At 39.6% G+C, this 17,525-nt stretch overlaps 1 protein-coding gene across 2 annotated transcripts in view; it reads left to right on the top strand.

Moving 5' to 3' along the window:
• Positions 1–17,525, top strand: part of SMARCAL1 (SWI/SNF related, matrix associated, actin dependent regulator of chromatin, subfamily a like 1) — a 38,834-nt gene that overhangs the window by 2,585 nt on the left and 18,724 nt on the right. For both annotated transcript variants that reach the window (XM_062498208.1, XM_062498209.1), the window contains exons 4-9: positions 2,582–2,842; positions 4,043–4,093; positions 6,827–7,007; positions 7,945–8,095; positions 10,972–11,130; positions 12,886–12,951. In XM_062498208.1, coding sequence (XP_062354192.1) covers positions 2,582–2,842; positions 4,043–4,093; positions 6,827–7,007; positions 7,945–8,095; positions 10,972–11,130; positions 12,886–12,951 — 869 coding nt within the window. The remainder of the gene's footprint in view (positions 1–2,581; positions 2,843–4,042; positions 4,094–6,826; positions 7,008–7,944; positions 8,096–10,971; positions 11,131–12,885; positions 12,952–17,525) is intronic.

Genomic DNA, 17,525 nt, shown 5'->3' with positions numbered 1-17,525 from the left:
TGCAAAAGAACAAGCAGAATGTTGACACCCCCTCCTTCCCCTGCTTCCTATAGTTACTGTTTAGCTTTGTTAGTGTTTTGTGTAATAAAAATAGTGCTGCTTTAAGATAATGCTCATCTTTTAGGCATCTAGCTCATAACATTTTTCTGATGCTTTGTAGCTGATTAGAAATAATTTAATTTTTCATGTAATCTAAGTACGAAGCACAGGTTGCACTTTCTCTACCATTGAGTTTTTCAGCAACCAATGAGATCATAGGAAAATAACCTGCTGTGCTGGTGTTGTTTGGAATTTGTTTTGAAAACTGAGTGTGTTTCAGTGGCTAATGCTTAATTTCTGGATCCATTAATGTATTTTCTTTTTTCTTATATAAACACTTCTGTTGTTAATTTTGTGTGTCAGAAAAGGATAAATGATAATTCTCCAGAGTTTTGAGTGAGAATGAAAGTGAATTTGCCTTTTTTTTAATTTTGTATAATACGGGTGGGTTTATCTTTTTCTTTTCCTCTTCTGTCATCTTATTCTGGAAAGACTGAGAGATGATAGAGTCAAACACTTCAGGTAGGCTTTTGAAAAGCAAAAACTGTATTGAAGTGAGTGATAAATCACTATTGATTGCAGTGGGAACAGAATTAGGCCTGTGTTGAGCACTTTAAAAAACCACAGTTGAGTGCTGGTATTTTAGCTTCCCATGTGGGTTGCCACACATTTATAATTTAAATGCTGTTGGCTTGCTTGAAATGTATCAAGTACAGATGAGAGCAGAATCTCTGTACCAAGGAGCTTGCAAATGAAAATGGTTTTTAGAAATCACGCATTTTTCTTTAAAGCTGTGAAATATATGAGCACTGTGGAAAGTTCCTGTTTACAAGTGAAGACAGTATGTGAGCAACATAGGCCTCTGTAATTGTGGAAGAGAGCCTGAGAAAAGGAAACTAACTTAAAAGGGCCTTGAAAATGTAATAGTGAAAGTGTAAAACAATTATTTTTTTGAAGTTCCCACTTGTAATTTAGTTTTTCTGAATAATTTGGTCCTGTATCACCTTTTTATTCTTTGTACTATAAATTAAACATGCTGTCAAGCCTAGAAACAAATATTTAAATAAAGGAGTAAAATATGCTTTTTTCCCCCCTTGTTTCTTTCAGTTTTAGTTGTAGAGGTGGCCTCTAACTGCATAATGCTAAACCAGTAGCATCTAAAATCTTTTGCTTGGTGCATAGGGAGGAGGTCTAAATTGGTGGTTTCCAATCCCTCTAATTTAAAAACTGTTTTCAGTGGGTACTCTTAAACTTTTTATTTGAAGTAGAAATCTCAAATGCTTGGATTTATTCAGGAAGTAACTTATTTTAAAATAAGATTGGATGATACCCAAATGGTTTATTTATTAATTGATTAGGAAGAAATGGCCTGAATTTCTTTATCCATTTTCCCATCTTGACCACTGAACTTAAAGTTTGTACTTTTTTTTTTTTTGCATATCAGTTTTCTGGACTACTTAAAAAGAAGCAGAGTGGATCATGATGTGCAGCTCAATGCTCAAAGGCCTGGATTCACCTGAGTTTATTCTAAACAGCTCCCAGAGAGGGGAAGTTGCCTTCCACAAGTACTTTGAGGCAGACTGTGCTTAATGGTCCCCAGCTTGTGAGTCTAATGGACTCTGGAGATGTTCGTGGATCTTTGTGTAGTATCTGTGAGGTGGAAGCTTGGGGACAAGCTTCATTACTTTGGTGCTGTAAAAAGTATAATAAATAGCATTCTCATTCCTTAATCATCAGAGTTCAGTTACAGTGATAAAAGACAACACATGGGTATAGATTGGCAGGAAAACACAGGGATAAGTGGCATGTTTATTACTGTGGATAGCTGTGTTCTCAGGCTAACATCTGTAAAATGCTGTGTCCCTCCTCTCACCACGCTCTGGAACTGTGACAGAGGTGGTTGCTGGTGATGGGTAAGACAGGAGTGCAGATGGCTGGGTGGAAGTGCAAGTCTAATTGTAAGACACAGAATAAAGGGTAATGAACTTAAATTGTAACCAAAGAGATTTAGGAATTTGGACTAGATTGCTTCCTACAGCATTGTGAATCCACAGCATTCCTCCTAGATGGATTGTCTTACCAGACATTGATGTGAGGCAGGAGACAGATACTTTTAAATCTTTCTCCTTTGCTGTTTGCAGAAGCACCTTTCCATCTTTTCAAACACATGCTATTGGTCACCATACCCCTGTCCCTGTGATTTTCTGAGTGAAAGCACTGTACAGATGTGTGCATTTTCCTGCTAAATGCACTTCTGCAGATCACTTGCCCCGGCCTAGGGAACCACATTTTAGGATTGCTGACAGAGGGGGAGCTTAGTGCAATCACCATGCTGGACAGATCCTTGCTCACTTATTATCACATGTTCCCTTTGCCCCCGCTGTATTCTCTGTGGAAAATGCCACCCACCTGTACCTCCAGGCCATTGCTTTCTCTATTCTTTGTCCTTGTGAATGAAAGCAGGGAATCATCATTCCTTTCGAATTTGTATATGTTCTTTGTTATTAATTCTTTTCTATATCTCTTATGTTTTTCTCCCTAGTGGAAGAAGCAAATCAACTTTCATCAGTAATTCTGGCACCACTGGCAAGAGAAAATGTGGTTGGCTTGGCATCAGGCTCTCATTTTGTTGGCAGTGGGGTTGATGTGAAATCCCTCTTGAACTTGTGTAAGAACTGGAAGAAGCCCTCAGCCCTTGTTAAAGGGAAGTGTGTGCTTATCTCTCGCTTGCGATTTGAGGTTGATATTGGGTATTCTGCAGAAGTGATTGGAGTGTTCAAACAGATGGATTCCAGAAATTATGGTGAGTCTCCTGCCATGTCTGCTTTCTAATAATGACCTTGCTGGGGCTGATCTTGCTTCACAGAAGAGTGGTTGTGAGAGTACATCCCTCTGAAAGAGCATAAGACAATATGCTTTGGTGATGATTTTGAAAGATTTTGTGATTCTAGTTTAGTGTTGTGTCTGTGTCCAGCACTTTATCCCATGGCAGAACATGTCCACTTCTGGGCCTGTTAGCTGAGGTAATATTTCAGATCTCAGCATGATTGCATTTACTGTAAATACTGTAAATGAGATGGGTTGTGCTGATAATTTGTTAGCAGTATGGAGACCATGCAAAGTTCTTGTCTTTATTATCAAATGCAGCTGGATATTCTCTTACTTCTGCTTTACTGTGCTGTGTAGTGGCTGCAGCTGCCTGAGCAGATTTAAATTTACCAGGAGTTTTACCAATATTTTCAAGGCAAATGTAACTGTAGAGCACTTTTTTATGTTGGTATTCAGATTTCAGTGGTAAATATAATTTTTTTTTTTTACTTGTAAATTGACAAATGACACACAGAGTGATAAGGTGACATGCACTGTGTCACAGAAGGTCAGTGACAGCATGGAGAAGAAATTCTGGAGCTCTGGTTATTTAAGTAGGGCCCCATCTGGCTCACTGTGTCTTCACCTGATTCTGAATTCCGTCTTCTTTCCCTGGATGTTGCACAGATGCTACCCAGGGATACCCTGACAGATAGATCTGGCATTGATGTTACATTTTGGATATTGATGAATTGATTAATTTCCTCCCATAGCCTCCTGAGCATTTTGACTCTCAGGTACAGAGGCACAAGTGAAAGTGATTGTTTCACTGACTGAAATCAGATTTTGTTGGTTCACAAATAGAAACTTTGCACATAATCTTAATCCCTTCTTGCAGTGAAGAGAAAGTGTTTGCCAAAATCCTTGAGCAGATGGGTTCATTAGGAGAATTGATCTTGGCTTGCTTTGGTGATACCACCATTTCTAGAGGTGTGGTCATACTTTTAAATATTCTCCAAACTGTTTGCTTAACATGACGGCAAACAGAGGAGAATTGATTTTGATCAAGGTAACAATTCTTCTAAAACAGCTCTGAAATGCAGAGGATATAGGTAGGTAGGCATGGTTTTATGGACAGAGAATTCAGTCTTTTTCATAAAGAGACTTGTGACAGTGTTTGTTGTAACTATTGCAGATATGAATACCAGAAAGTGGAATTTCCTGCTGGAGGATTACCCCAAACTGAGTGAGTATCAGTGTTTCTCCAGTGAGGGAGAACTTCCTGAGCATCAGTTTCTGTCTGTTGCCTTTTGCCTTTTTGCATCTGTATAATGCTGCTGAAACTGTGACTTGATGAACTGAGATGTAGAACTGTGTTTTGGTGTGGTTTTTTTTTTTTAATAGATGCAACTTTGCAGAATAATCCAGTCTCTGCAGCATGCTTCTAGCACATCTGCTTCTCAGGTTTTTATGTTTAGTTAAGTTTATAGAGTGCTTTGAAATTAATAGCATTACACATGTCCTAAGTATTATAACTATTATTTATCATCCTAGTTGGCATGCTGTGTTTGCTTTGGTGCTCATGTGAGGGTTTGTGGCTGTGGAATTTGGTTGGGGATAAGTTTCAGAAGAATAATAAGCCAGGTGCTCTGTACATCCTTAGGAAGTGTGAGTGTTTCAGGCTGAAATGCTGTTTCTCGGAGTAGTTTTTCTCCAGCATGGACTCCTGCTTCCATGGGACACCAGAGTGTGTTTAATAATTGAGTAAGTGCATGCTTCTATGGTGCAGGTCTTCATAACATTAGTAATGCCTGTAGGGCTGAAAGTCATGTGGTGGGACTGTGTAGGAAGGCCAGGTCTTGAAAACAAGTGAGTTTGTTTTGGAGGAGACTGATATGAAACGGCAGGGTTGGAATGCTGATATTTCTGATTTTGGTGTGTGCTGATGATCGCTCACAATTTGGTCAAAAGGCCTTTTGTACATGCAAAGGGCCTGATCCTGTAGCATGTGCCAGGCAGTCTGAGCAGACACCTCACCTCCTAGTCTGTCGTAGGCTTGGTCATGCTGGCTGGCAGTTGTACACATTACATGAAGTATTCAGAATCCCACAGATCTGATGAAAGGAAAAAAAAAATCCATGAATCTTGCAGGGTGTAATGTGTGAGGGCATTTGAGGATTCCTGCATGTGCCTTTTAGAGAACAGCATTTGCTTTGTTGCCTGTTCATTTGCCTACATCAAAATTAAAAAAAGAGAATTTACAAAGGCTAGTTGCAATTTCCAGTGGAGAGATCTGTTAGCTGGGAACTATTTGTAGAGGTTAATGTCTCTTTGCCTAGTTGCTCAGTCATCTTTATATAAAGGTCACTTCACTAAAAACTGTCTGTTGGATGAATCATGCTGGTGGCAGATATATCTTAATTACTCTTCCAGCTCATGTACAGAACAATAGCAACAGAATTATCAGTGAGCAAATTGTAGCAATTATGCTAACACATAGCTCTGTCTGTGAGTGTAATAACAAGCTTGTGCTGTTCTTTGGGTGAATTCCTGCTATTGAAGAAGTATAAATTAAACTGGAGAGTTTAAAAAGTTTGGTCATTTCCCAACCACAAATGGAAATCTTTTCATATGTATATTTCTTGGAATTGCTTTCCTCCTTTATATGGCAGGGGTCCATCCTGCTGTTTTCCTCTTGGAGACAGCTGAAACAAAAATACCTAACTGAGTTCTAATGCATTTACTGCTGGTATAGTGAGGTCTTATTTCAGTTGTTTTTCCAAGCAGGTTTTCTTTAGCATTCTGGATTTTGTATACAAACAAACTACTAAAGAAAAAAAGAAGTTGCTTCCTGTAGTAAAAATCTGTGCACCTGCATTTGTGTTCCTATTGTAGACATGTCTTTGATTTCACTGGGTGAAAATTATTTAATAAGTTTTCCTGGTCACAGCTCACTGTGTGTTTAAAACCAGTGTTTATTTTCTTAGAAGTTAACTGTTAGATTAAAAAGAAACATTTTTATTTCTGGGGGGATAGGCTAGAGAGGCTGTTGGAGGGAACCAAAATAAGGTCATCCAGGAGGAGAATTGGCTAGATGCTGTGATTATTATGATGCATGGGTTGAAAGGGTGAAGGCTCCGAGATCTTGGCATAATGGATGCTGGGGATCCTTTTAGTCCAGCTGGGAAGGTAAAGTTGTGAAACTTCATGGGTGATGGAACAGTAATACTGAGGAACTGAAGTGGCTGCCTGTAAGCTGCTTCTGTCCAGGAGAACAGCAGTGGCCACCAGCTGAGCAGGGAGGTGCTGTTGGTGCTGGAGGATGGCTGTTGGAGTGCTGCTGCTGGTCATACACGGGCTGTGTCTCTTGAGAGTCTTGAGGTGCTTCCTGTTCTCTTACCCAGTTCTCTTAAATCAGCTTGGTAAAGTGGAGGCAGAACTCAGCTGTGTGAATTCACAGAACAGGAGGAGAAGAGAGTTTTCAAAATTGAAGATGAATGATGCTCTTTAGGTAACTGTCTTGGGTCACCTCTGTTGGTTTTGGGACAGTGGAAGCCTCAGAGGTACAGAATCCCAAGGTCAAGATAAAGATGCCCCTGCTTTCTAGGCTTCATGAGTTCTTTTGTTCAAATCTGTACTTTCCTTTCTGAGTAAAGTGTGCCCTAAGCTGCCCTCAGAATGAATAATCCAGCTCCAGCTGTATTAGTAACAATCATCTCTGAATGATGGAATCAGAATTTCAGTTTTTTTATAACCAAGTCTAAGTACGAGGGGAGGAGATGTGATTCATCATGTGGTTCTGAAATAGACTTATGGAAGAGGCCAGGCTAACACCTGTGCATGATGCCATGAATTCTGTCAGCTGTTTCAGGATAGGAAATTATATTTCTGATGAGGTTGAGGGTTGTGTCCTGAGATCCATAATGGAAGTTGTGTGTATGTTGTCCCTTCAGATAATAAGCTGCCCTGTTCTTTGCAGTGGTAGTGTTACTGAGCCTCGCATCTGTAGAAGTGGAGCCACTGCCTGAAGCAGTAATTAAGACCTTTGCTGCTCAACTGCAGAGATCTCCATCACAGACAGACATTCCTGATGCTGACCTTTCAGCAGTGGACTCCAAAATTGTGACGAGCCTCATGCCCTTTCAGCGGGAAGGTGTGAAGTATGTCCTTTTTGCATTCTGTTAAGTGCTAGTCCTTGTCTAGAATTGTGTAGTTTATATTGGTGCCCAGGTTGTCCATGGAGGATTCTGCATTTCTCTAGAGTATGGGTCTATTTGACTCTAGCACTTTAGGTTTTTAATTGTTTGGTATAGTATGATTTGTTTGGGATTTTTTTGTATTTTTTTTTTATTATTTTTGAGTGACACATCTGTTTTGTTTCTAGATAGAATTCATCATGAGTCAGGTAGAAGGTAGTATTTTTCTAGTCTAAAAAATTGTTCAAATGATACATCTCTGATCTCCCTCTTGTGATTCAGTATGTACATAATTGTCATATGATTTTTTTTATTTTCTAAGGTAATTGTTTTTTTTCCCAAGTGCATATCTTCTGTTGTTGTTGTTTTTTGAATATTAAATATGGATGGGAAGGGACCAGGAAATGGGACCCAAGCCCTAAAAGATTCAAAATTACTAATTATATGTACAGATACATATTTAAATGTCCCTGTCCCCACCATATATGATCATTAGTTGTTGATTTCAATATGTGGTCCAGGACAGTCTGCACTTAATGGTCTTGAATTGCTATTGTTTTTTATAATAATTTCTTAGCTCAGCCAGAATGAACTCTGGAACACAATGTGAGTAATATAATGGAAAGAATGTGCTTTAAATAATTGCAAGGTCTTGAGACTACTTCTCATATGAAATCAAAATCTCTAAGGACTGGGCTGAAACACTGTTCAGCAGCTTCCAAGCTTTGAGAGATTTGTGAGTTGCTCTCTTATATGAAGACTAAGGGAGAAAATCCAGGTTTACTGAAGAGCCCACATCACTTCCAGATGATCCACGCTAGAGGCTCGGTCATGACTTGTGCTCATATTGGTTGCCAGATTTCCCATTTTCTTGACTCCTGTTTCCTTCTCTTTTCCCCAGTTTTGCGGTTTCCAGAAATGGACGTTTGCTCCTCGCGGATGACATGGGCCTGGGCAAGACCATCCAGGCCATCTGCATTGCTGCCTACTACAGGCAAGAATGGCCCTTGCTGGTGGTCACTCCATCTTCCGTGAGGTTTACATGGGCAGAGGTACTGTGAGCTTGGGCGTGTGCCTGGGGTCAGTAAAGAGCCTGTGTGATGGTTACACTGCATTGTGCTTTGCAAAAGTTAAGCTTTTAAATGTACTCAGGCAAAGAAACAAGAAAATTATACTGATTTAGAAACCTGATGGTGGGGAATTACTTGGTGTTGATGGTATGGCATATGCCTAATTTTTTTTTTTTTTTTTTTTTTTTTTTTTTTTTTTGCTGATTTTCTTTTTGTAGTCGAGCTGATCTGTTGCAAAGAGGGACAGCTAGAGAAAGTGTGTCCTCTGACCATCTGTTAACTTTTTTCCTGCGAGTCAGTTAGCTCCAAGAGGGCATTTTGCTCATCAGTGTCAAAGATAATAGTTACATTCAAGCAATTGTCCTGTATTGGAGCCCATCATAGCAGTATTTACCAGTTCCTTGGCTGGAACAGGGGCCCAGATGCTGGGATTCTCCACTCTGTTCAAAAGGCCCCATTATCATCATCATTAAGTGTGTGTCATAATATGTCTTTTGGCCTGTCCAGTGGATGCTGCTGACTCCTTTGAGTCCTTTATTAATGTTGGTCAAAGCCCAAGAAAACTTGTATGGTTGAGAAATACACCTTGAAATAAATCACTGACATAGTCTGTACATTGAGGCTGTTCAGTTGCCATAGGCTAGTGAAATGTTCACTGTGGGAGAAAAAGGTGAGCCAGAGCTTTTAGGTTAGTAAATTCTATGCAGAGAAGGAGGAGGTGGGAGTTTGGCTTTTCCTGAAATACTGCATTCATGAGAAAAGTATTGATTTGGATTTGCTGGTTTTGTGCTATAACCAGGTTGTCAGAGCATCTCGGTGTGTGTTTTAATATCCAGTAGTGCAACAAAATGCAGGGTGAAAAAAAAAATAAAGTTATTTACTGGAAAAAGGAGTGATGCTCATCATACTTGAAATCTCAAAGTCTACAGACCTGTGGGATAACACCTAACCTGAATCCATTGCTTCTGTGGGATATTTGCCAGGTACAGTTTGGGCCTAGGTTTCCTGAAGTATTGGGCAAGTGCAAATAAACTTCTCCATTCTGCTTGAGGACATTTAAGAAACATAAGGCATCTTTGTCTGGTTGTTTGGGCTTTTTTTTATTAATTTGAGTGCTTGATTTCTTTCTTCCCCAACTGCCCAGGAGGCTCTCGTGGGAGATGTTTTGTTAGAATATTTGCTTTAGAGATTTGGTTAATTTTGAGTATGTGATGGATGGAGACGTAAGAAAAATGTGTCACAGAAATTCAGAAGGTGAAATTTATTATAGTCTGTAATCTACTCAGTTCATTCTAGTACATATTTTACTGTAATGGTAGAAGTTTTTGTGGTGTCTCTGGAACCAAATTGGCAGAAATTTTCTTCATCTTAGTGGTGGTATCAGTGTTTTATTCTTGGTTTCTGTGCTCAGGCCACTGAGTGACTTTATAGTCAAGGTGACATAGGAAGCTGGTGAGAAGGGGCAAGGTACTCTTGGGTCAGAAGTGTTATGGGTGCACTTGGAGTTCAGCATTGAAACTGAAATAATTAACAGGGTAGTTTCGTAACACTTCTTGTCAACTAAGGTCAGCACCCTTTGAAAAATTCAGGATCAATTTTATGGTGTAGATTAGGCACGTGCCCTTTATAAAAGGAGAGGGCAGTACAGTAGGAGTTTCCAGGTACTTTCCTTTTTCTGCCACTTTAGTCTTAAATCTTGACATGGTGTCAAGTACATACTCTTTTTGGTTGGTATCTAACCTTGCTTCCTTGTTCAGTCATTTTGGTTGTGGTGCTTTCAGTAACTGGAGAAGGATAGTTAATTGTTATGCTCTCACATACTGAGAAATATATACTGAACATTTAACTCCTCCTGCTGCTGCATGAGGGTGCTGGACAGTGGAGAGGAGTGATTGTGTTTGGGGGATTTCAACAGGCAAAGCTCCTAGAGGCAAAGATGCCACTTCTCATCACCATTTGGTTACATTCCTGTAGGGACCAGATCCTGATGGGCCCAGACAGTTTTCTGCAGAGCAACATCAGCAGAAACTCAAATGCTGCAGAGAGCTTGGTGTCACTGGGGACAGAATTACAAGGGAAATGGTGGGTGGTCTGGCTAACAGATGGGTTTGGGGGAGGATATCTTGCTCTGGTGTGTGGAGCATTTCAAGAGGTTGATTGAATGACAATTACCACATGAATTTCAGCTACTGTCATAGAGCAGCTGGTGTGTTGTCAACTTGATCTTTTCTTTTTTTTGTTGTTGTTGTTTTGGGGTTTTTTTGGTGGACGTTTTAAGAAGAGAGGAGATAGTGAAAGAGTTTTGTTCATCTGGGTGAGTTGTACTTCACCCTCACCATGGAGTAAAAATTGCTATAGTGATAGATGTTTACTGCTTGGAAGTCTGTGTTTCACAACTTTATGTTTTCTGTTGAGTGGGAAAACAAAATTCCCTGTAAGCAGTGGTCACAGTATTCTCTGGCTCTGAGCATAGCAGGTACCTTTCTCAGGAAGTTATGCACATTTCCACTAAAGATCAAAATTTTGTTTGTTTTTTTGGGGTATTACTGGGGTTGTTTTGTTTGTTTGGTGTGTTTTTGTTTTTTTCTTCCTGGTAAGAAGAAATAGGGTTTGAGCTTTCCTTGCTGTGTAAAATAGATGTTGCCTTGTAGCCTGAGTTCTGTTCTTGGTGTTCCCATTACCAGGGAGGTTGCCATGGGAAGGCTGCTTACCCTTACTGTGCTCCAAAGTAATGTCTAATGGTAGATGGGGTGGGTCCATGTTCTAAGTTTTCATGAGGATGTTCTGTGTAGTGCTTTGGGATCTTGACAAAGAAGATAAGCACCAGAATGCAATTAATTTCTTTCCTCTTCCTCCAGGCATTTCACAGATGGCTTCCATCCTTAAATCCAGGAAGCACCAATGTCATAGTGAGTGGGAAAGACAACCTCACAGGAAGCTTGATCAACATCATCAGTTTTGATCTCCTCAGCAGAATGGACAAGCAACTTAAGAGCACATTCCAAGTAGTTATTGTTGTAAGTGGTGCATGAACATTTTCAAGTTAATTCTATGCTACAAATGAGGTAGCCTTTGTTCAGGAAAGAAGTATGAAGTGGGCCTTATTTAGGACTGAAAGTAACTTGTAATTGTGGCTGTGATCACAGCTGTCTTCATGAGTGCAAGCATGAGGTTTCTCTGAAACCTTTTGAAATAATAGTAGAGTTTAATTCCTTTGTGATTCCTAAGGCTGTGTTTACACTTCTGTGTGCCTCTGATTTCATTGTGCTTGGTCATGTCTTGTGCTAGAGAGAAGAGTGTTTAGTGTGGTGTTTCAATACAGTAGTCTTGGAATTCTGTTTTCTTAATTCTTGGACTTCAGGGTGGTGTTAGTGTTTATCCAGTAAACCAGATAACCTTTCAACATCGAGTATGTGGGCAAAGCATTAAAAAAAAATCTCCCTCAGCTTGTGTCAGTGTTCCACTGACAATCTGCATTAAGCCTTCTTTGATCACTTGTACAGTTTCTTTTGTAAATTACTTCAAATTCCAGTTTTTAGCTTTTTACAGAGCCACAGTAAATGGCATTTTTTCTGGATTTCAGTTACTAAAAATTCAAAACATCTAGTGTTTCAAATCCAGCTTGGATCAATAGAGAGCAAAAGTGTATATGTAGCTTACTATGAATATTTTATGTTCTCAGTATAGCTTTCAGTGCACATATACACCTGCCCAAAGATCATGACAATAGGAACATAATAACCTTTTTGTTTCTCAGCATCAGATGGGAATGTGGTAATAGATGGAGTTCTTTGGAGACCAAGCTACTCATGGGGGAACTGATCTTTTTCATTTTTGTATTTTTTCTCCTACACACACTCTGACTAATCATTCTGTCAAGGTGGAAATGCAGATTATTACTTTTGTTGGCTCAAGGCTACTGTTTTGGAACTTTTAACCAGCCCTGAACTGGCAGATGTTCTTTCTGTGTGTTTATATGTTCAAATTTGGGGCCTTTGTAGGGTTTTACCTACAAAAAGAGTAGTCCTAGTGCATGCTGAGCTTTCCTGGTTTTACTTCCAATCTTCTTTTGGTGGCTGGGGAAGATTAATGGAACTTACTTGCTATTCAGAAGGGAGAAGGCTGTGCCTGATAGGCTAAGTAGTTGCACTGTCTTTGCATGCTTATTTCTACCCACATGGAAAGATGAGAATATACCCTTGGAGGGTGCTGATTGCTTTTTGTGCCTTAAATTCTGCCTTACTATAGCAGCAGAAGTGAAGCCCATTTGAGGGTGATTCTGAAGTAGGAGACTATTACCCACCTGGTGAGCCCTATCAGCAGAGCAGTTGGATCTTAATTAGATTTCTTTTTTCCTTATCATTTGCATTAACCCCTTATTAAGGGAACTGGCACTGTATAGTCCTCCTATGTTTGCTGCATTTAAAAGATACATAGGGGCAAATGAGTATCAGTTAAGGAAAAAACATTCCTCTTTCTCCTTCCCTCTTCAGCCCCCTCTGCTCACTTTTTTTTGGCGTTCATTTATGATTCATGCCTGCAAGGTTTGATTTTTTTCTTCCATTTGCTTTCTGCAGGTTTAAGTGCAGGAAGCCTGCTACTCTGCATCCTGTTTTTTTGTTTAGAATTTGATGTGACTATCCCAATACCTGAAATATCCTAAATGAAAGCTTGTAGTAGTAGATAGCTGAGAATACTGCAAATTTGTTCTTTAACCTGTATTTGGAATATGGATCTGAACTGACTTTGCTTTCATGCTTGTTTTGTTTCAGGATGAATCTCATTTCCTGAAGAACACAAAAACTGCACGCTGCCAAGCTGCCATGCCTCTACTCAAGGTGTGTATGCTGGCTGCCAAAGCTCTGATTGCTAACGTCAGGCTCCTGGGGCGGTGTTGCTCCACTTACCATCTGAATTCTTTTGTGTGTGAGGGAAATCCAGGTAACAGTGTAGATCCAAGACTGAAATTTGGCTTTATCACTTGTTTCCATACAAATATTAGATGGCAAAACCTAACAAAACAACTTCAGAAGCTCCCTTGATATAACTGTGGTACTGCCACTGATGAGTTCTGTGCTGACAGGGAAAGGGGAATGTCAGAACTTACTGAATGTATTCAGGGGGAGTAGAAAGAACATAGTGGTGTCAAAATAGCTTGTTAAATGAAAATAATCATTATCAGTTACTTCTTATCACACAAATTGCTGCTGCATGTCAGAATGGCATTGCCTAGGGCCCTTCCCTAGGTTTTAGTGTTCTAGACTGCTATTGCAGTCTTCCAATCTATTTGCATGGCTGAGGCTTAGGAGCATTTTTGCTGGTGACATGTACAGAGCTACTGGGAAATGGTGGAATGTGAGGTTAGTGGGACAAGTGGCCCACAGAAGGGAGGCAGTAAGATACCAGGAGAAATGTAAATTCTGATGTTTGCCTGTTGTCCTGGGATCAAAGAATCAAACTCACCCTGGTAGCCTCTATGATATCCAGGTTAAAGTTATGGGTAGTTTGTAGACACTGCAGGGTCTTTACCTTAGAAGAAGGAAAATGCAGTTCCTCTTCAGCAATTAGTCAGCAGTATGTATAAAGAGAATATTTGATCTGCGATGGCTTTATAGGAACCAGCTTTAATATACAAGATTCTTAATGGCATGCTGAAGATGGTTGTCCTTGAATAACTTGGTTGTTCTCCTTAAAGGCCTGACTCATGTCTTCTCTTGGTTTTCAGATCACTTCAGGCTTTTAACGTTTGGAAACTTAAGTAGGAGGTCCAGTTCTGTGAGCAGTTTGAAATACAATAATTAGGGTGTATGTCTGAAAATTGTGGAAAATAACAAACTCGCCTTGTTGCAAAATGCTCAAAAAGCAGCCTCATCCTTTGCTACTTGAAGCTTTGTAAGGATCAGCTTGTCAAAATTATTTGCAGGCTGCAAGATACGAGAGTGAAAGATGGTAGCTGTTAGGCAAAGGTTAATTGCCTGTATGCACTTCCTGAGAATTTACAGTTTTATGCTGTCACATCACTGGTCTTAAAGAATTGAGAGCTGACGCTTCTGAAACTGAATTTCAGTCTTCTGAAAGCATTAAGAGTTTCATGTTCATATCGTGCATTATCTCACCTGCAATGAGCATGCAGTACCAGATGTTTTGTGTTAGATGTTCAGGTAAATTCTGTTTGCCTGGTTGCTGACTAAAATTTCTGAAGTATTTGCTGTAGTAGCCATTTCTCTTATCTCTTGTTTTCCAACATAGGCATTTTGCTCTAAAACTATCCCCTTTGGCAGCTGTGACTTCAGCTCCTAGTGTGTGATGCTGTGGTCACTACTGCCACAACACATCACACCAACATTGTCATATTTGAAAGAACTGCTAAAATATTAGGAGCTTTCATCACTTAAATACTGAATTTAACAACTGTACTATGTGCTACTTATAGTAAGTAGCCAGTGGGGTAGAAATGGGAGTATTTTTATTATTTTGCATGATACCTTGAAATTACTGAATAAGAGGTGTGGCTGAACATGCTGTTGAGGATAGTATTCTTGTTCTTGCCTTCTGTATGTTAAAAGGATTTGAGCAGCAGTAGGGCTCTTAGAAGAGACCAGAAAAAGGTATAACCATAGGCAAATCCTTGAGAGGTAAACTGTTCCCAGTACCTCAGTCCCTACCTTGAGGTCACAGTGTGAAGTTGTGCCAGTGCTGTAACCAGAGCCTGTGGAGCTAGCTCATGCCTTGTTTGTCTACCTTTTAAGTATTGCCACTTCTAATTGTTAGCATAATGCTACTTTAAACTATCTGAAATTGCCATAGTTGTTGGTATTTCCCATGAGGATCTCAATGTCCTAAAGCATGAAAGCTTGAACTGACTTTCAGGGACAGGAAAAAAAGAAATCTACTTAAGAAATGTGATTCTTGGTCCTTACATGCTACAAAGATGTATAAGTCCATAATGACACTGGACAGATCTAAGTTCAAATGTTTTGGAGACAGAAATGCTTGTCAGTTCTATCCATACTTAATTATTTTTATCTTGAAGGAAACTGCTTTTTTGACTTCTCTATTTAAATAATAAATAAAATACGTAAGTTGTTGCAAATGCTTAAACAGAACTGCACAATAATTGGATTAAATTAGTACATTGATAATCAAGATGACATACCTTGGAAATTTGTCTCGTTAGATAGCCAAACTGTATTTCCACCTCTCAAATCTTTAGCTCATGGTTACAGCATTTAAAGCCTTATATTACTTTTAATACCTGATATTGACTGTTTTTCAAAATGGTGTTTTTAGCCATGTTCTCTTGTATGTATTGCAGAGCAAGCGTGGTATGGAATTGTCAAGCAAAGCCATATATTAAACATGTCACCTAAGTTTGCCAGTTGGGAATTTTTAGACATTTTTTAGTGTTAACAAAAGCTGCAAATTTTGTGTGCAAAAGTGTGCAGCACTCAGTATATTTTCTGACATACTTAGCTGCTTAGATTCAGAAAAGTTTTAATTGAGACAGAGGAAGAGATTTTATAATGGCTAGATGTATGCAGTGTGTGCTTGCTGCCTCATGGCTTGCCTCAGGTTGTCATTAGAGTAAATATATAGACATACTATAGCAAATTTACTCTTAGTGGACAGAACTTTGAGAGGAGCTTAAAATTGCATGAACAGTAAGATATAATGAAATAGCAGCAAGATGTTTAGGCCATATTTCTTATTCTGTTCATGTTCCAGTGGATGCGCAAACTTGTGGATATGCAGACTTGTATGTGAAAGGAGGTAACAGAGTTTGCACACAGTGTGTGTGCATCCCTCCAGAATTAAGGAGGAGGATGGATTGAAAGCTGTAGTAGAAAACAGTCCTTTGATGTTTGGTCATGTGGCAAAATTGCTGCTTTCAAAGTCAGCCAGATTTCACACCCGCAGGTCTGTGCTGGCAGCTGCCTGAGATTTGTCCCCAGCTGCAGCACCTCTCATAGTACTCAGGGGCTCGAGGTTGCTGTGTTCAAAGTGGTCTCTGTGCTTTCTTTCCATGCACATCAAAGTGAGAATAGCTTCATACTGCTGGGCTGTGGCTGAGTCACTAAAAGGCCTGGTTAGGCCTGGCATGTCCTTCCCCCTAATTCAAAGCTGTGTCAGTTGGTAATAGGACCTTCTTGTCATATTGCTGTTTTCTGTAATCTCATGTTTAGGACTAAGTTCTCCTAGGCATACTGACAATACTGGTTGTTCCCTTCACCTCTGTCCTGCATCTGCTTCTCTCAGAGGCAGAAAGTGTCAATAGTATTGCACTTCTTGTAAGTATTTTGTTTTTTTCTTCTAAGATTAGACCGAGTCAGAGACATAAACATGGGACTATACATTATACCAATATCCTTAAACCACCAAAGCCACAGGGGTGTGGATGGAGGAGAAACAAGCAAAACAAGTTTTTCACTGATCTGTAGTGGGATCTCTTGGGGACCAGAGTGGAAAGGATTCTACTTATTTTGACCTGCCAAGGTGCTGCATGGTCTTTATTCTTCTGTCATTGCATGGAATACTGCAAGGCATGGACACTAGGGAAGGTCCCAATGGAAAATGGATGAGATTTTTGAAGCATGACAGTAAGTAATGAAAAATTGCATTGGGAACCTAGAAATAAAAGGTGCTATGCAATCAAAAATTCCAGTGGCATTAGATGTGCTTACATTCTTTATGATCTCTATGAGCATTGCTCTCCAACATGTAGATAATATTACTAATTTGATTGTTCCCATTGAGCTGTTGTTCCAGTTAATAGTCTGATGCACATCCTGATACTTGCAGGGTTAAAGGTTTTGTTATGGTAATCCAAATACACTCTGTGGCTGGAATCTAAATCTTTTATGCTTGTTGCCATAGAGCAACTTAAAAATAGTGGAGAGAAACCAGGTCCATGCTGAAGGTAGAAGGTGAGGAGGGAACACAAACATTTTAGTTTCTGTCAGGAAATAAGCAGCAGCTGTCTTTAGGTGTAACAAATCTGTATGGATTAGGTAAATAAACCTTTCCTTATTGTCATCTGCTGAGAGAAGGAACTCATCTTGAAACTGAAGAAGCTGTGGGCCCTCAGGGCTTCATCTTCAGATCTGCTCTTACATTCCAATTTTTTTTTCCTTCTTGGAATAGGAAAGCAGTTTAATTTGCTCCATTCATAGCTTATTGCTGCTGTTTGACACACGTTGTCTGTCTAGATACCAGTAAACAATAGGGAAAAGTATTTCTATTTTTTGGAATAATTAGTGTAGGATTTTCTTAAGAAATGCAGAGCCCGATCTCTTGCCCAAGTAGAGAAACAGACTCCTCAAAGCAGCTGCTACTCTTCCCCTTTATCACATTTCTGTTTCATCAGGTGATTATTTTATTATGGTCCTTCTCAGATTTTTCATTTTGCAGGATA

This window comes from Cinclus cinclus, chromosome 9 (genome assembly GCF_963662255.1).
Source record: "Cinclus cinclus chromosome 9, bCinCin1.1, whole genome shotgun sequence".
Classification (NCBI taxonomy): domain Eukaryota; kingdom Metazoa; phylum Chordata; class Aves; order Passeriformes; family Cinclidae; genus Cinclus; species Cinclus cinclus.
The sequence above is the reverse complement of the archived record's forward strand: the minus strand, read 5'-3'. Positions and strand labels throughout refer to the sequence as shown.